The sequence below is a fragment of the Mercenaria mercenaria genome, chromosome 7, assembly GCF_021730395.1.
Source record: "Mercenaria mercenaria strain notata chromosome 7, MADL_Memer_1, whole genome shotgun sequence".
Classification (NCBI taxonomy): Eukaryota; Metazoa; Mollusca; class Bivalvia; order Venerida; family Veneridae; genus Mercenaria; species Mercenaria mercenaria.
The window spans coordinates 71,602,011-71,622,411 of NC_069367.1; the positions used below are offsets into that span (position 1 = coordinate 71,602,011).

The window sequence follows — 20,401 nt, forward strand, 5'->3', positions numbered from 1 at the left end:
GTCACACTTAGAGGTCAAAGGTCAAATTCAAGAATGACTTTGTCCGGAGCATATCTTCTTCATGTATGGAGGGATTTTGATGAAAGTTGGCACAATTGTTCATCATCATGAGACGGAGTGTCATGCGCAAAAACCAGGTCCCTAGGTCTAAGGTCAAGGTCACACTTAGAGGTCAAAGGATACAAGAATGAAAAATTCAAGAATGACTTTGTCCGGAGCATATCTTCTTCATGCATGGAATGATTTTGATGTAGCTTGGCACAGTTGTTCACCATAATGAGAGGGAGTGTCATGCGCAAGAACCAGGTTCCTAGGTCTAAGGTCAAGGTCACACTTAGAGGTCAAAGGATACAAGAATGAAAACTTTGTCCGGAGCATTTCTTCTTCATGCATTGAGGGACTTTGATGTAGCTTGGCAAAATTGTTCACCATCATGAGACGGAGTGTCATGCGCAAGAACCAGGTCCCTCGGTCTAAGGTCAAGGTCACACTTAAAGGTCAAAGGTCAGATACAAGAATGACTTTGTCCGGAGCATTTCTTCTTCATGCATGGAGGGATTTTGATGTAACTTGGCACAATTGTACACCATCATGAGACGGAGTGTCATGCACTGGTCCCTTCTTTTGAATTACTTCCCTTTGTTGTTACTATAAATAGCTTATATTGTAACTTTTTCATTACAAGTCGTAGGGAAAAATCGAGACCACTTTTCTGTAGTACAACATGCATGTTACATCCAATTCTGAGGTGTATTTTGAGCTATCTCTACCTGGTAAGGATTTTTTTGTGGACTTGTAATTTTTTTTTTTTCGATTTTTTTTTTTTTTTTTTTTTTTTTTTTTTTTTTCTCTTTAAAGATTAACTTCCCTTAGTTGTTACTATAAATAACTTACATTGTAACTTTTTTATAATTGACCGTAGGGAAAAACCAAGACCACTTTTCTGTGGTACAACATTGATGTTACTTTCAAATTTTGGGTGTATTTTAAGGTATCTCTACCTGGTAAGGATTTTTTTTGTGGACTTAGAAAAATAAAAGAATTACAATAATTTCTAAAAAAAAACAACATTGTAAACAACTAGAAAATTAAAATTCCATTTGCAAATACAGGTGCTAGTGTAAACAAATTTGCTGTGACGGGCGTATATTGTGACATTCTGCACCCTTGTTTAAACTGGCCAGATTCCTTCATGGGTTCCAGAGTTATGGCCCCTTAAAGGTCCAGAATTGGCTATTTTGGCTTTTGCAGCCATATAGAGACTTCATTTATGGTTTTATTTGATACAAACTTCCAAAATATCTTCAGCAACAATAAATCTTGGATTCCATGACAAATCAGATCCAGTCGTAGGTTCCAGAGTTATTTTGATTACCTCCCCTGATTGTAATCAAAATGGATTTATATCAGTAAGTACTTATGACTTATTTGTAATTTCATTATTGTCATTAGTTGGACTGAGCCAATCAGGGTAGATAACTATGGACTGATTTTATGTCAAATTATCTCCCTTTATTTCAAATTAAAATGGGTATATCTCCCTAACTAATGAAGATACTGATCTGAAATTTCATTTATGTCAACAGATTTATTTGGCAGATCCTTCTTTTGTTCACTTACAATAATTTTTTTATGCCCCCGAAGGGAGGCATATAGTTTTTGAACCGTCTGTCTGTCTGTCAGTCTGTCGGTCTGTCCGCAATTTTCGTGTCCGGTCCATATCTTTGTCATCGATGGATGGATTTTCAAATAACTTGGCATGAATGTGTACCACAGTAAGACGACATGCAGTGTGCAAGACCCAGGTCCGTAGCTCAAAGGTCAAGGTCACACTTAGACGTTAAAGGATAGTGCATTGATGGGCGTGTCCGGTCCATATCTTTGTCATCGATGGATGGATTTTCAAATAACTTGGCATGAATGTGTACCACAGTAAGACGACGTGCAGTGCGCAAGACCCAGGTCCGTAGTTCAAAGGTCAAGGTCACACTTAGACGTTAAAGGATAGTGCATTGATGGGCGTGTCCGGTCCATATCTTTGTCATCGATGGATGGATTTTCAAATAACTTGGCATGAATGTGTACCACAGTAAGACGACGTGCAGTGCGCAAGACCCAGGTCCGTAGCTCAAAGGTCAAGGTCACACTTAGACGTTAAAGGATAGTGCATTGATGGGCGTGTCCGGTCCATATCTTTGTCATCGATGGATGGATTTTCAAATAACTTGGCATAAATGTGTACCACAGTAAGACGACGTGTCATGCGCAAGACCCAGGTCCGTAGCTCAAAGGTCAAGGTCACACTTAGACGTTAAAGATCATTTTTCATGATAGTGCATTGATGGGCATGTCCGGTCCATATCTTTGTCATTCATGCATGGATTTTAAAATAACTATGCATGAATGTGTGACACAGTAAGACGATGTGTCTGGCGCAAGACCCAGCTCCGTAGGTCAAAGGTCCTAAACTCTAACATCGGCCATAACTATTCATTCAAAGTGCCATCGGGGGCATGTGTCATCCTACGGAGACAGCTCTTGTTTTAATTACTTCCCTTTTACGTTACTATAAATAGCTTATTTTTAGTAACTTTTTAGCTCACCTGTCACAAAGTGACAAGGTGAGCTTTTGTGATCACGCAGCGTCCGTGCGTAAACTTTTGCTTGTGACCACTCTAGAGGACACAGTTTTCATAGGATCTTTATGAAAATTAGTCAGAATGTTCACCTTGATGATATCTAGGTCAAGTTCAAAACTGGAAAAGTTCGAAACTGGGTCAACTGTGGTCCAAAACTAGGTCAGTAGGTCTAAAAATAGAAAATCCTTGTGACCTCCCTAGAGGCCAAATTTTTCAATGTATCTTCATGAAAATTGGTCAGAATGTTCCCCTTGATGATATCTAAGTCAGTTTTGAAACTGGTTCACGTGCGGTCTAAAAGTAGGTCATTAGGTCAAATAATACAAAAACCTTGTCACCTCTCTAGAGGTCATATTTTTCATGGGATCTGCATGAAAATTGGTCAGAATGTTCATTTTGATGATATCTAGGTCATTTTCGAAACTAGGTCATGTGCGGTCAAAAACTAGGTCAGTAGGTCAAATAATAGAAAAACCTTGTGACCTCTGTAGAGGCCATATTTTTCATGGGATCTTCATGAAAATTGGTCAGAATGTTTATCTTGATGATATCTAGGCCAGGTTGGAAACTGGGTCACATGCGATCAAAAACTAGGTCAGTAGGTCAAATAAAAGAAAAACCTTGTGACCACTCTAGAGGCCATATTTTCCATGGGATCTGTATGAAAGTTGGTCTGAATGTTCATCTTGATGATATCTAGGTCAAGCTTGAAACCGGGTCAACTGCGGTTAAAAACTAGGTCACTAGGTCTAAACATAGAAAAACCTTTTGACCTCTCTAGAGGCCATATTTTTCAATGGATCTTCATGAAATTTGGTGAGAATGTTCACCTTGTTGATATCTAGGTCAAGTTCGAAACTGGGTCACGTGCGGTCAAAAAGTAGGTCAGTAGGTCTAAAAATAGAAAAACCTTGTGACCTCTCTGAAGGCCATATTTTTCATGAGATCTTCATGAAAATTGGTGAGAATGTTCACCTTGATGATATCTAGGTCAAGTACAAAACTGGGTCACATGCCTTCAAAAACTAGGTCATTATTTGACCTTCTTGTCCTTAAGTGCTATGATAACAGTTGAGCGATATAGGGCCATTTTGGCCCTCTTGTTTATTATTGGCTGTAGGGAAAAACCGAGACCACATTCCTGTGGTACAACATGGATGGTACCTCCAATTTTAGGCGTATTTTGACATATCTGTACCTTGTAAGAATTTTTTTTTTTTTATGATTAAATTTCTTCCCTTTGTTGTTCCTCTCCTTTGGACTTAGATATTTTTTCTGAGGACCTTCTTGTCCTCAAGTGCAGTGATAACAGGTGAGCGATATAGGGCCATCATGGCCCTCTTGTATTGTGTTCCTGTTTCTATATGTCCGTCTGAAGAAAGGTATATTTTGCATCAATTTTTGAAAGAAAAAAATACTTTTTTGAAACGTTGTTTATATGAGTATGGGGAGATATATTGTTTTAGTGCTGATGGTCAAGAAAAGTGTATCCTGCATCAATTTTTGGAAGAAAAAGAAATATTTTTATGAAACATGGTTTATATGTTTGTGAAGTGTTATTTTTGAAATATGCAGGTCCTTCATTTTAGTGTCAGTATGGAAACATGTGGTTCCTTTGATAGCAAGTATGACAGTATAATACCCCTTATGGTAGGGAACTTTTGTTGTTAAGCAATAGTCTTGCTGATAGATGGAAACACCGCTGCACCTTCTGGAACTAATTCAGAACTTGTTATTTACATGATTTGATCCATGCATTTCAGTATCATGGCCTCCTCGTCTAAGAAATTTATCAAAGAAGAATTAAAGCTGAGAGATAATGAGACAGTCAAGACCCTCAAAGAAACTCAAATCAATACCTACAATTTTGATCCATTATTAGATTGGACTTTGCTGCATTTTCGCTGTTTTGATAAGTCAGTTTAGGAAAAGGCATTGAGCAGCTTACATTTTAGCATTCAAGTTTTTACTTCATTGTTTGTAGTACACTGAATTACTGTTCATTTCGTTATCACAGGCTTTTATGGAAAGACTTGGTCTCTGGGGTGAAGGAGCTCCGTACAAGAATTTTGAGCAGTTTCTTGTCTCTGTGCAGAAGAAAGGTTTAGGTGAGAATTATTATGGATTAAATTAAGCCACAACGTCTCTCACATGCAGTGGGGGAAACATATTGCTTTAGTGCTGTCCATCTGTCTGTCAGTCTGTTTTTGTGCCACAAAGTTTGTTTGTTTTTGTTTTTTTTTTGGTTGGGTTTAACGTCGCACCGACACATTTTAGGTCATATGGCGACTTTCCAGCTTTGATGGTGGAGGAAGACCCCAGGTGCCCCTCCATGCATTATTTCATCACGAGCGGGCACCTGAGTAGAACCACCGACCTACCGTAAGCCAGCTGGATGGCTTCCTCACATGAAGAATTCAACGCCCCGAGTGAGGCTCGAACCCACATCGATGAGGGGCAAGTGATTTGAAGTCAGCGACCTTAACCACTCGGCCACGGAGGCCCCACCACAAAGTTTGTCCATGCAGTTCCTCCAACACCATCAGGCTGGCTTGCGAAAAGTTGGTAGTTTTATTCAGGTACCTGCAGGTGATGAAATTATGCATAGAGAGGCAGCTAGGTCATAGATCCACCACTAAAAGCAGGAAAGGTGCCATATGCCCTTTAATTGTGTTGGTGTGACATTAAAAACAACAACAAAAATCTAGCAGATTTACACCAAACTTCAAAAAGTGGTCATTGCCAAACGTAGCTGTGCATATCTTCGGCATGTTCCTGTTTGATGATTTTTGATGGAAAAAATTTTAGTACACTGAACTACTGTTCATTTCGTTATCACAGGCTTTTATGGAAAGACTTGGTCTCTGGGGTGATTTTTGCCCTTGATCTGTCAAATTTTATATTATTTAGGAAGCCTAACTGACCTTGCAGGATTGATCAGTGCCAAGCCTAATTGTGCATATAGCTCATTTATTTTCGGGCTGAAGTTCTCCTAACCTCAAGAGTGATCAGTGTGAAGCTTAGTTGGGCATATCATTGGCAGGTTGCAGTTAAATGATTTTATGCAGAGTTATCACCCTTGATTTGTCAAATTCTATGATGTCTGTGCTACTTCTCCTATACCACTGGTTGGAATTTCACCAAACTTTACAGGAATGATAAGTACAAAGCCTAGTTGGAATGTTTTTGGTCAATGATTAATCACAGCAGTTGTGGCCCTTAATTTGTGGCATTTTACAGTGTCTGCCTGTTGAGTGCTGGGAGATGTATATTCTGTTGAGTGCTGGGAGACGTATGTTTTCATGAAAATCTAGCTCTAGGTCTAAACTTGTGTTTGCCATCTGGATCTTAATGTTTATATGCATAATATTTCGGTCAAGTTCAGTAAACACTCAGATTTTCCAAGAGGCTCAAAATAAACACTCAGGATTTCCAAGAGGCTCAAGTTACGACCATTGAATTACTAAATACTACAAATTTAAAATAGACAGTGTCCACTGTCTAACTTGAGTAGTTCTTACTAGAAGTTCACCATTCTTGGTCACAAAGTTTATTGTCATAAGACTCATTTGATAACAGACCGAATACTTCCGGTCACTATTCGCAATGGCCTTGAATTATTCTGAATAATTGTGAAAATTGAGTGTTCATATAGTAACTTAAGCAATGACAGCACGATGGATAGTCTTTGTTAAATTGGAGATACAGCCCTTGAAAAAGTTGAAATTTAAAAATTGATAACTTGTGTACTCAATAAGTAGAGTATTTAAGAAGTCAAATATGATTTGCTGTGACAGGCATATATTGTGAGAATTTGCCACAGGTGTTTAAATTGCTGTCTGTATTGAAAATTCTGATGTGCTGTTATAATCTTGAGGCATACCCCTTGAAAGGAAACTCAATATTTCAGGTATGGCTGAGATGTTGGCAATGGAGATGAAATCAGCTGGAATGTACGTGTCGAGAGGTCTAAGTTACAAGCAAGCTGAGTTTCTCACAATAGAAGCTACACTGACGAAGGAGCAGGTGAAGATGTATGACACAGCAGTACATGTCTGGTAAGAGATTTTCCTTAATAAGTTATTTCCTCTGTGTACAAGAGTAACTTGAAAAATATCAATAGTTCTGTTGCATGCACATTAGTTCTAGATGAAACAGTCATTCTTGAAATAATTTTTAAGCCCCCTTTAAAGAAAAAGGGGTATATTGTTTTACCTATGTGTCAGTCTTGTGGTTGGTAGACCATTTGCCTTTCCATCAGTAACTTGAGAATGCTTCGTCTTGCAATTGTCAACCTACATAGGACAGTTCCCTGTGGTCAGTAGATGACCCATATTATTTTGGATTCCAGTAGGTCAAAGGTCAAGGTTACAGTGACTTGCTGTGGTATGGGCATATATTGTGAGAGCTTTTACAAATCAGCTGATTTCCATTTACTTCTGTGGTTTATTACATGTTTGATATTGTGGGATTTAAATAAAGGCATGACATATTTTTGATATTGCACTAGTGTAATAGTGTTTTGTCGTTGTCATAGTTTTAAGTATAGAAAATGTTCAGCACTTTTAACCAATATTTCTCTTTTGTAATTTATAGGAATGAGTTGCGTAAAGCCCTGGAGTCAGCCATCGGAAGGACAACCAACAACTACACAAGGCTGTGGGCCCAGTTCTGGTCCTGTCACCAGAGATTTTTCAAGCAACTCTGGTGTGTATATTATTTTGTAGAGAGTTGATTAAAATTTGGAAAGGTAATTGTAAGAATATTCAAATTCAAACAGTTTGGTGTCAGGTTTTTACCAAAGGACTTTAGTTAATTAAAAACTGGGTAATTATAGTGCACTCTGACACTACTGATCATCTTTCAGACCGAAGCTTATCTAAAATTTTTCCTTCATCAGTAGTCCATTGGTAGATCACTTGGTTTCTGATCAACAACTTGAGAATGCTTTGACTTGCTGTCATCAAACTTCTTAGGACAGTTTTTTGTGGTCATTAGTGGCTGATATGTGAAATGTCAAGGCCACATTGACAATGAGACTGCAAATGATTTCTGAGCACTGTAGAAATCTTGGTTCTTTGGCTGCCAGACTTTAGGGGTCAGTATGTTTAAGGTCAAGGTCAATGTGACCCTTTAACTGAAAACTGTTGCTGATCAATATTTTTAACACTCTCGGGCCTATGGCCTCTAACTAGGAAAATTACCTATTGTCAGTGGATTACTCCTATTATTTTTTGAGTCATTTCAAAGGTCAAGTTCACGGTGTCTTCAAGACATAAAACAGTTTCTAGCTCGACTATTCAAAGAATAGTAGAGCTATTGGACTCACCCATGCGTCGGCGTCGGTGTCCGCGTTCCCGATTTGGTTAAGGTTTTGTATGTAAGCTGACATCTCAGTAACCACTTGTGGGAATGGATTGAAACTTCACACACTTATTCACTGTGAGAAACTGACCTACATTGCACAGGTTCCATAACTCTATTTTGCTTTTTTACAAAATTATGCCCCTTTTTAGCTCGACTATTCATAGAATAGTAGAGCTATTGGACTCACCCATGTGTCGGCGTCCGCGTCCCGATTTGGTTAAGTTTTTGTATGTAAGCTGGTATCTCAGCAACCACTTGTGGGAATGGATTGAAACTTCACACACTTATTCACTGTGATAAACTGACTTACATTGCACAGGTTCCATAATTCTATTTTGCTTTTTTACAAAATTATGCCCCTTTTTTGACTTAGAAATTTTTGGTTAAGGTTTTGTATGTAAGCTGGTATCTCAGTAACCACTTGTGGGAATGGATTGAAACTTCACACACTTATTCACTGTGATAAACTGACTTACATTGCACAGGTTCCATAACTCTATTTTGCTTTTTTACAAAATTATGCCCCTTTTTCGACTTAGAATTTTTTGGTTAAGGTTTTTTATGTAAGCTGGTATCTCAGTACTCACTAATGGGAATGGATTGACACTTCACACACTTGTTCACTGTCATGATTTGACATGCACAAAGTAGGTCCTATAACTCTATTTTGCTTTTTTACAAAATTATGCCCCTTTTTCAACATAGAAATTTTTGGTTAAGTTTTTGTATGTAAGCTGGTATCTCAGTATCCACTAATTGGAAAGGATTGAAACTTCACACACTTGTTCACTGTCATGATATGACATGCAGTGCAAAGGGTCAATAACTCAACTTTGCATTTTACAAAATTATGCCCCTTTTTCAACTTAGGAGTTTTTGGTTAAATTCTTATATGTAAGCTGGTATCTCAGTACCCACTTACGGGAATGGATTGAAACTTCATACACTTGTCCACTGTCATGAGCTGATAAGCACTATGCAGGTTCCATAACCCTATTTTGCTTTTTAGCTTGACTATTCATAGAATAGTAGAGCTGTTGGACTCGCCCATGCGTCGGCGTCCACGTCCGCGTCCCGATTTTGGTTAAGGTTTTGTATGTAAGCTGGTATCTCAGTAACCACTTGTGGGAATGAATTGAAAATTTACACACTTATTCACTGTGACAAACTGACTTACATTGCACAGGTTCCATAACTCTGTTTTGCTTTTTTACAAAATTATGCCCCTTTTTCGACTTAGAAATTTTTGGTTAAGGTTTTGTATGTAATCTGGTAACTCAGTAACCACTTGTGGGAATGGATTGAAACTTCACACACTTATTCACTGTGATGAACTGACCTACATTGCACAGGTTCCATAACTCTATTTTGCTTTTTTACAAAATTATGCCCCTTTTTCGACTTAGAAATTTCTGGTTAAGGTTTTTTATGTAAGCTGGTATCTCAGTACTTACTAATGGGAATGGATTGAAACTTCACATACTTTTCCTGTCATGATCTGACATACACTAAGCAAGTCCCATTACTCTACTCTCTTCTTTTTTTTCAAAATTATGCCCCTTTTCCGACTTAGCAGTTTAGCAGTTTTTTGTTAAATTTTTGTATGTAATCTGATATCTCAGTATCCACTAATTGGAATGGATTTAAACTTCACACTCTTGTTCACTGTCATGATCTAACATGTACTGTGAAGGTCCCATAACTCTATTTGGCATTTTTACAAAATTATGCCCCTTTGACTTAGCAGTTTTTGGTTAAGTTTTTGTATGTAAGCTGGTATCTCAGTATCCACAAATTGGAAAGGATTGAAACTTCACACACTTGTTCACTGTCATGATATGACATGCAGTACAGAGGTTCAATACCTCTACTTTGCATTTTACAAAATTATGCCCCTTTTTCAACTTTTGTATTCATTCAATTGACAAGGCTGTTGAATAGTCGAGCTTTGCTGTCCTCCGACAGCTCTTGTTCGACTTAGAAATTCTTGGTTAAGGTTTTGTATGTAAGCTGACATCTCAGTAACCACTTGTGGGAATGGATTGAAACTTCACACACTTATTCACTGTGATAAACTGACCTACATTGCACAGGTTCCATAACTCTATTTTGCCTTTTTTACAAAATTATGCCCCTTTTTTTACTTAGAAATTCTTGGTTAAGGTTTTGTATGTAAGCTGGTATCTCAGTACCCACTTATGGGAATGGATTGAAACTTCACACACTTGTTCACTGTCATGATCTGACATGCACTGTGTAGGTCCCATAACTCTACTTTGCATTTTTTCAAAATTATGCCCCTTTTTCGACTTAGCAGTTTTTGGTTGTTTTTGTATGTAAGCTGGTATTTCAGTATCCACTTATGGGAAAGGATTGAACTTCACGCACTTGTTCACTTTATGAGCTGATAAACACTGTGAAGGTTCCATAACCCTTTTTCCCATTTTTACAAAATTATGCCCCTTTTTCGACTTCCATATTAATTCAGTTGACAAGGCTGTTGAATAGTCGAGCGTTGCTGTCCTCCGACAGCTCTTGTTATTACAGAAATTTACTCTCCGTGTTTACTTGGAAAGGCCGTCATTAGGTATGGGTTGGATACTGGATATGTGTTTCACAAACAGTTCTTGTTTAGTCTCCAATAGTGCTTTCATCATTCATTGAGAAATTGATATATTATTGGTATGGCTTAGTTGATGACATACTGGTACAGAATGTTTGATTCTGTACAAAGATGTAGAAATGAAAGGAGAAATCAGAATAATAATGTGATGTGTGAAGTTGTATAACAAGTTTTTTTACAAAATCAAATCATTAAGGGTACAAGTAATTATGTCTCCCACACCAGTGTGGTGGGAGACATATTGATTTACTCCTGTCTGTCTGTCTGTCCATCAGTCAGTCACAAATCTTGTCCACACTCAAGTCGAACATTTCTCATCCGATCTGCACCAAACTTGAATAAAATGTGTTTGCCAATAAGTCCTCGGCCAAGTTTGATAACTAGCCAAATCAGCCCAGGCACTTCGGAATTATGACCCTTGAACAGAAAATACTGATGCCAGTGATACAGGTCTTGGTGCATGGTTGACTCAGATAATGGAGACGAAATGCCAATCTAGATGATTAGGCAGTTATGGGAGACATGAGCTTTTCTCAAAAGCAGCTCTAGTTTCATTACTACCTTCTTGTCTTCTTACAGTTTAGGTATGAAGGTACCAACCATAGTGAAAGAAGCGAAGGAGGCTATCAATGATGGATGTTGTATTGTAATAGGCCTTCAAACAACAGGAGAGGTACGAGTTGATACTAGATCATTCTTCATGTTACTGTATGCTAACTCAGTTATATGTAGTTTTGAAAGACTGAAGCTTTGTAACAGTGCAGAGTTTTGCAAATGTCTTCATGACATTTTGACAGAAAAGATTGTTTGTACATGAATACTATGAAACCCACTATAAAAACACAAAAATTAGTTTTCCATTAGTAAGAATTATATAGAAGGTATAGAGTGTATTTTAGAATGTCCTTTGAATAATGGGGAAAAAATTTAGGTTATTAGTTATTTATTTGTATTTCATTACAGGCATCCCTTGAAAGTGAGCTGGACAAGTCTAGTGGAAGTGTGACAGGTTTCTTGTCCTTGTGTCGAGAAATGTTAACACGCTTTGTTGAACAGTACTTCCCAACTCGAGTTGATGCAGTAGTAAGTCATTTTTATGCCTCTATCACTAAAAAGTTTATACCAGATATACGTGAAATGAAAGCCAGAAGTTCGGTAGTCCATAGAAAAGCCTTTATCTTCTAAAAAGGTAAATGTTTACAATCTCACTGCTCGAAAATGATCATTAAAATTGTAAAATGATAGTGTTTTCAAATATGTCAGTTTGGCTGCATATCTTTTACCAAAGACTCACAGAGTTCCTTTTTATGCCCCCGAAGGGAGGCACATAGTTTTTGAACCGTCTGTCGGTCTGTCAGTCTGTCGGTCTGTCAGTCTGTCGGTCTGTCCGCAATTTTCGTGTCCGGTCCATATCTTTGTCATCGATGGATGGATTTTCAAATAACTTGGCATGAATGTGTACCACAGTAAGACGACGTGCAGTGCGCAAGACCCAGGTCCGTAGCTCAAAGGTCAAGGTCACACTTAGACGTTAAAGGATAGTGCATTGATGGGCGTGTCCGGTCCATATCTTTGACATCGATGGATGGATTTTCAAATAACTTGTCATGAATGTGTACCACAGTAAGAAGACGTGCAGTGCGTAAGACCCAGGTCCGTAGCTCAAAGGTCAAGGTCACACTTAGACTTTAAAGGATAGTGCATTGATGGGCGTGTCCGGTCCATATCTTTGTCATCGATGGATGGATTTTCAAATAACTTGGCATGAATGTGTACCACAGTAAGACGACGTGTCACACGCAAGACCCAGGTCCGTAGCTCAAAGGTCAAGGTCACACTTAGACGTTAAAGATCATTTTTCATGATAGTGCATTGATGAGCATGTCCGGTCCATATCTTTGTCATTCATGCATGGATTTTAAAATAACTATGCATGAATGTGTGACACAGTAAGACGATGTGTTGCGCGCAAGACCCAGCTCCGTAGGTCAAAGGTCCTAAACTCGAACATCGGCCATAACTATTCATTCAAAGTGCCATCGGGGGCATGTGTCATCCTACGGAGACAGCTCTTGTTTTTTCTATATTTTGGCACAGAAAATTAATGGCTTCTGATACAGATTTTTTAGGACAAATATTTAATAGTGTAAAGTATAATAGGGAGAGATTAGGGGAGAAATTGTTATAACTTTGGTATCTGTTGGAGATGCTTTATTACCAAGTGTCTACTGTAAAATAGATCAGAAAACAAACAATCTAAGTATTTCTTTGTTTACCAGTAGTGGGTTATAAAATTGCCTTAAGTGTAAATTGTATTCATTTCTTTATGTATGTACATTTTCTCATATTTTTAAAGAAAGAAGGTGAAATAAAAGAAGATCCTTGGAGTGTGACAGCAAAGAAAATGCTCCTGGATTTTGCAAAGAAAATTCCTCTACCTGACAGTCCATTAGATGAAATCATTGATAAGCTTGGGGGTCCCAGGAATGTGGCAGAGATGACAGGGCGGAGGGGAAGAATTGTGAGACCGTCATCGACAGAGGCGCCAAGATACGAGACCAGGACTGCAGATAGTGATGCTTATGGTGCAATAGATAGTCTAAATGTTCAGGAGGTAAGTAAAAACATAGGATAGGAAGTGGTTTGTTCATTGTGGAAATAAAAATTTATATCCTAGCTTAATTCTAAAGAGTATATGCTAGAATTTAAAACCAAGAATGAAAATTTTTTGATAGACCATTAACAAATCACTCTGTTATAACAGGATTACATTTTACCTAGAAGAGAAATATGTTTAAGTTGTGTACCTGTATTAACATCTTTTTAAGCTACTGATGCAGTAGTAATACTGTCTGGAAGTATGCACAGATTTAGAAATGATAATTAGAAGATACATAGTGTAATGTTGGAAGAAAATTTGAATTTACAAACTAAATTATATTGACTATGTTTTTCAGAGAAACCTGTTTATGGAAGGGAAGAAGCTTGTTGCTATTATATCTGATGCTGCTAGTACAGGCAAGTTATTTTGTAAAGCCAGGCAAAGAAAATGTTTTTTACATGAGAGATTTTTATTATTTGTATGAAAAATATTCATTCTATTGTTTTTTTTATGTGGTAATTATTTAGTTTTTTCATACTCTTGCCAAGAACAAGTTTATACTGGTACTTTATCCAGAGTGTTAAGGTTACTGTCTTACGGAAGGTTGGTGGTTCTACCCAGGTGCCCACTCGTGATGAAATAATGCACAGAGGGGTACCTGGGTTCTTCGTCCACCATTAAAGCTGGAAAGTCGCTGTATGACCTATCATGTGTCGGTGCGATGTTAAATCCAACAAAAAAAAAAATAATAAGGTTACTGTATGGTTACTCAAGGTTTTGACCCCAATATCTATGAAATGCAAATATAAATATAGAAGTAATGTTGAACTTTTATAATGCCTTTATATTAAAAGGGAGAAATGACAAAGTTCATAAAAAAATAAAGATTCATTTCTAATAGGGATTCAGCTCTGACAGTGTAATAGATATTTATATTATTTAAAAAACCTTCACAGAATGTACCAAAAATGAAGAATATCATAGTGTTGCTAAAATGATATTGGCAAACTGTAACTAAAATACAGTTGAAAAAAGGTGAGAAAACAAGAACTTTAAAACTTTGGAAATGTTGTGTACAATGAAAACAAATTAGTTTATTACAAATATTGATCTGTAATATTTTTCATTCAGGAATCTCTCTACATGCTGATCAGAGAGTTACTAACCAGAGAAGACGCGTTCACCTAACTGTAGAACTTCCATGGAGTGCTGACAAGGCTGTACAACAGTTAGGCAGATCACACAGGTCAAACCAGTCTAGGTAAGGCAGATGACACAGGTCAAACAAGTCTAGGTAAGGCAGATGACACAGGTCAAACCAGTCTAGGTAAGGCAGATGACACAGGTCAAACCAGTCTAGGTAAGGCAGATGACACAGGTCAAACCAGTCTGTGTAAGACAGATCACATAGATCAAACCAATCTAGGAAAGGCAGGTCACATCTGTAGGTCAAACCAGCCTAGGAAAGGCAGATCACATAGGTCAAACCAGTCTTTGTAAGGCAGATCACATAGGTCAAACTAGTCATGGTAAGGTAGATCACATAGTTAAACCAGTCTTTGTAAGGCAGATCACATACTATTAGGTCAAACTAGTGAAGGTAAAACTAGTCTTGGTAAGGCAGATGACACTGGTCAAACTAGTCACGGTAAGGCAGATCTCATAGGGCAAACTAGTTGTGGTAAGGCAGATCACAAAGTTTAAACCAGTCTTTGTAAGGCATATCACATAGGTCAAACTAGTCAAGGTAAGGCAGATCACATAGGTCAAACCAGTCTAGGTAAGGCAGGTCAAACAGTTAAACCAGTCTTTGTAAGGCAAATCACATAGGTCAAACTAGTCAAGGTAAGGTAGATCACATAGGTCAAACCAGTCTAGGAAAGGCAGGTCACAGAGTTAAACCAGTCTTTGTAAGGCATATCACATAGGTCAAACTAGTCAAGGTAAGGCAGGTCACACAGTTAAACCAGTCTTTGTAAGGCAAATCACATAGGTCAAACTAGTCAAGGTAAGGTAGGCACATAGGTCAAACTAGTCAAAGTAAGGTAGGCACATAGGTCAAACAACCTAGGTATGGCTAATCACATAGGTCAAACTTAATCCACATTGGAGTAATTAAACACTTCAGTGACAGCTTCAGCTTCCTCACATGTGCTGAGTTTCACTATCCAGCATCGAGATAGTCCAGTGTGCTGTCTCTTGTGACAGCTCTTGTTAATATACTGTACACACAGTCTGCACATGCAATCTTGTGCACGCCTAATCTCCTGAACCCTTGCACACAATTTAATGAAACCACACAAGTGATCAGTACCAACCCTAGTTGTGCATGGTTCATGTTATGTTCTTTTAGATAAATATTTTGCAGAGTTATGTGACTTGAATTTTTGATACTATGCTATATTCATAGTCTGCATAGGCAATCTTGTGTGTGCCTAATCTCCCTTACCGTTGTACACAATTTAATGAAACTTTACACAAGTGATCAGTACCAACCTTACTTGTGCATGGTGCATATTGAGTTCTTTCAGAAAAATATTCTGCAGAGTTATGGGACTTTGTTTTTGTTACTTTACTATATACATACAGTTCACATAATTATTAAATCTTGTGTGCATCAGATTGAAATGTACTGTGTCAGGGGGTACATTCATTGCCTTTAGTAAAAGCTTTAGTTTTTGTTGGTTTTTAAATCAAGACGCTGTATAGGTCACACAGGAACTTTCCAGCTTCATTGGTGGATAGATATCCCAGGTGCCACTCCAGTTAATTTAGGATACATAGGGACCTTGGTAGAACAAACAACTTTTTTGCAAGCCTATCTGGAAAGCTTTCTCTTGTTAAATGTTTCTGCAGTTCATGTGACATGTTGAACCACCATTGTGCGAGCTATGGTTTGAATACAGCTTTTGTTAGTAGAGTGAATTTGGCTGAATTTGATGAAAAAAAAAAAGAAAATTTAAAAGTTGAAATATTTGACGTTCAATACCATTGAAATGTTTTAAAATTCTGCAAGGTTCAGAATCTAACATTATGTTTATCTTCAGTTTTATTAGCTCGACTATTTGAAGAAAAGTAGAGCTATTCTACTCACCACGATGTTGGCGTCTGCGTCGACCTGACATCTTGATTAAGTTTATCATACCAGTCCACATTTTGAGATAAAGCTTGTAACATTTTACACTTGTGTACCATCACCTTGTCCAGTTTTAGGCAAGATTACATAACTCCATTAATAGTGACAGGAAGGGGGTTGGGGGGCACCTGTGTTCTATGAATACACATTTAGTTTTAATTAGAATCTTTGAGTATGCTTCAAGCTCTCATGAAAATGGAGCTAAAAAAGAATTGATACATGGTATATTGTAGTCATGTTGTTTATGATACACTGCAACCTTCAATATCAAGTAGAAATGCTTTTGCAGTATCCAAAGCATGTATGTGACCTTTGACACAGAGGTTGCTTATACTTATCCAGTTTGAAAGTGTATTTCTATGTTGGTTTGAAATCAAGGACACAATTAACAAAAGTTAAGAGAATTGATGTTCTGTTGGTAAGTTTAGACCAAAGTATAATTTTTTTGTTTCAGCGGACCATTGTACAAGCTTCTTACAACAGATCTAGGTGGAGAGAGAAGATTTGCAGCAGCAGTTGCAAGGCGGCTACAGTCTTTAGGTAATGCATTGATTTATATTTATGCCGGTCTTTGAAGAAGAATGGGTTTATTGTTTTTCAGCTGTCGGTTGTTCGGTCAGTATGTAGACCAACCTGTTTTGGGATGATAACCCAGGAACGCTTAGGCCTAGGATCATGTAAATTGATAGGGAGGTTTGTCAAAACCAGCAGATGACCCCTATTGATTTTGAGATCAGTTGCTCAGAGATTAAGGTCACAGTGATTCAGACCAGCTAAATGGCTTACAGATGATAACTCAAGAGTACTTGGGCCTAGGATCATGAAAGTTGATAGGGGGATTGGTCATGTCAAGTAGATGACCGCTATTTATATTGAGGTCAGTAGGTTAAAGGTCAAGGTCACAATGTCCTGGAACAGTTAAATGGTTTCGGGATAATGACTCAAGAATGCTTGGGCCTAGGTTCATGAAAGTTGATAGGGAGGTTAGTCATGACCAGCAAATGACCCATATTGATTTTGACATCAGTAGGTCAAAGGTCAAGGCCACAGTGACTCGGAACAGTTAAACCATTTCTGGACGATACCTTGAGAACGCTTGGGCCTAGGATCACAAAACAATAGGGAAGTTTATCTTGGTCAGTAAATTACCACTATTTATATTGAGGTCAGTAGATTAAAGGTCAAGGTCACAGTGAATCAGAACAGTTAAAACAGTTTTCGGATGATAGCACTTTGGCATAAGAAGGTTAGTCATGCCCATCAGATGATCCATATTGAGTTTTAGGTCTTGTTTGTTTGTTTGTTTTGTGTTTAACGCTGTTTTTCAACAGTATTTCAGTTATGCAATAGCAGTTAACCTAACCAGTGTTCTTGGATTCTGTACCAGAACAGACTTGTTCTCCGCAGGTAACTATCAACTTCCCCACATGAATTATCAGAGGTGGAGGACGAATGATTTCAGACATAATGTCTTTTATCAAATCATCATGGAGCACATACACCCCGCCCGAGGATCAAATTCTTCACCCGTAGACCAATGCTGTCCCTACTGAGCTAAGCAGGCGGGTGCATTTTAGGTCTGCAGGTCAAAGGTCAATGTCACAGTGACTTGGAACAGTTAACCATTTCAGGACAATAACCTGAGAACGCTTAGGCTTAGGATCACGAAACTTAATAGGGAGTTTGATCAAGACCAGCAAATGACACTTACTGATTTTGAGGTCAGTAGGTCAAAGGTAAAGGTCACAGTGACCTGGAACAGTGTTTCCGGATGATAACTTGAGAATGCTTGGGCCTACAAACTTAATAAGGAAGTTGATCCTGACCAGCAGATCAAAGGTCATTAGATCAAAGGTCAAGGTCACATTGACATAGAACAGTAGAACCTTTGTGCACAGTGACCAAATAATTTCTGTACCTTGTGCAATTACTGAATGTATCAAGGGGGGCACTTCGTTCTACAAGCTCTTGTTATATCATCAGCAGTGATCTTTTAGTATTGCATTAATTTATATTTATAAATGTCAGCAGAAGATGATTTTTTGTAGATTTTGTGGTTCTGAACAGTAAAATTTCCAAATTATTATATTTCAAAAATTTGAAATCCCTGACTTCATGTCTTGACAAAATAGTTGTTTCTATCAGAACTGTAATTTAATGCTAAAATTATATAAACAATTTCACAGTGTACCTTGGATTCCTAGGGATGGAGCATTTTACATCAGAATGCAAAAATTCAACTTAGAAATAGTACCTTTTGCCTTTTCTGGATATGACTAGGCAGTTTTATTGAATGGAGAAAGCTTAAGGTACCGGATTCCAGCTGTATTTAGATATGTGCATTAGTTATTAAAAAAGGGGCGTTTGGACTTAGTTAGAATGGTCTGAAAAGCATAAAAAAGAAAAATGCTTCTTTGCATTAAAAGTTAAAATCTAATATAATTTGCAAAATGACCTTTTTTCACATAATAGAATGGTGGTCTATTTGCCCTAATGCATGGGCATGGTTTATGGAATGCTAAAATCACTGCTATTAGTTTGGGCTTGGCTTGATATATGGGCACTGGCCTGACCCTAAAATAAGGCCCAGAGCTACACCTGTGGAGGAAGACACACCTGTGGTCTTCCTCCACTATTTTAACTGGAAAGTCATCATATTACCTAAGTTGCGAGTATAACTTTGAAAAGCAACAACACACACCAATTTAACTCGGTGCTTACATAATATTATATCTTTAAAAAGAAGATATACAGTGATAATACTGTCCTTCAGTAAGGTAGTCTGTTAGTCCATAACACTTCATGTCACAGCTGTTCTAGGGATTTCAGTGAAACTTTGCAAAACTAAGCCTGGTTAAAATAAGTGTTGCACAATGAGTCAGGTCTTACGTCACATCTTAGGTTACATGCAAAGACTCTTAATCCTTGCCAGCTGGCATGAACTGTCCTTTTCAGGGACATTTGTTATTTACTAGTAACGTGTTGATTTCTATTACACAGGTGCACTGACAAAAGGTGATCGGCGAGCAGCCACTGGAGCAGATTTGACAGAGTTTAACTTTGATACACCGTATGGTCGTAATGCACTCAGGACTATGTACAATCATATCTGCCATGTAAGTTGTTACAGTAATGACATTGACTTGTTTGCAGATATTGACTGACAGGAAATTCTCGACAAAAAGTTGAAGTTTCAAGTTTATTTATATACAACATACACAATTATATACAAACACACATGAATAGAAAGCTTCCAACTTCCAGTGAACAGATCAGATCCAATGAATTGATTCTATGTATATATAGTCTATCTAACAAATCTAAAGTCCTGATACTTCTTGTAATTTTTTCCTTATCATTCATTATTAGTTAATGCCACAAAAAAAAATTTCAAAATGATAATATTTCTTATTATTATAATCAGTGTTTGAATTAAGTATTCCCAAAGACCATAAAAATTAATTGCAGGATTATCATCCCAGATGCCACCTTTTGCATGCTGTCAAAATAATTGTCAGGATAAAGAGATTATTTATATTTCATTTAAAAAAAAAATTAAATATTTACTTAGTTGACAAACTATTGTGTATTTTGTCTTTTAATTTTAGGTAATCATTTTGTTCCTTTTTGTCCAGTTAGATAAAATCCTCCCACTCCCCAACCTCATTTTTAAGACACATTTCATGATAATGTAGCAATTAATTTATATGGGCCTTGCAAGTCGTTTCTATCACTGTGTAGACAAGGAAGTGTCATAAATGATAATAGTAATGTGTAACAGTACACTAAAGTCGGGAAACGTTTAACAAGACATCTTTAGCATTATTGGTCAAGTTAAGTAAGCTTCAGTTGTCAGTCTGATCCATTGAAAATTTAGCAGAGTACTTTACCAGAAAATATTGTCTTTGTCATAAAGTTTTGATCTTTAAATATTAAATGTACACATGCAGGAAAAATCTACTGTGAAAATCTTAAGAAATAAATACGAGCTAAGATGGCAGGTACTACCCTGTGGGTTTAATCCAGATAAAACA

At 37.5% G+C, this 20,401-nt stretch overlaps 1 protein-coding gene across 1 annotated transcript in view; it reads left to right on the plus strand.

Annotated features, from left to right (window-relative positions):
* The window catches only part of LOC123553943 (protein strawberry notch homolog 1-like), an 83,423-nt gene that overhangs the window by 29,659 nt on the left and 33,363 nt on the right, over positions 1-20,401 (plus strand). The window contains exons 13-22 of the mRNA XM_053548647.1: positions 4,657-4,747; positions 6,550-6,697; positions 7,236-7,346; positions 11,209-11,302; positions 11,593-11,712; positions 12,986-13,243; positions 13,587-13,647; positions 14,363-14,492; positions 16,822-16,907; positions 19,368-19,483. Coding sequence (XP_053404622.1) covers positions 4,657-4,747; positions 6,550-6,697; positions 7,236-7,346; positions 11,209-11,302; positions 11,593-11,712; positions 12,986-13,243; positions 13,587-13,647; positions 14,363-14,492; positions 16,822-16,907; positions 19,368-19,483 — 1,215 coding nt within the window. The remainder of the gene's footprint in view (positions 1-4,656; positions 4,748-6,549; positions 6,698-7,235; positions 7,347-11,208; positions 11,303-11,592; positions 11,713-12,985; positions 13,244-13,586; positions 13,648-14,362; positions 14,493-16,821; positions 16,908-19,367; positions 19,484-20,401) is intronic.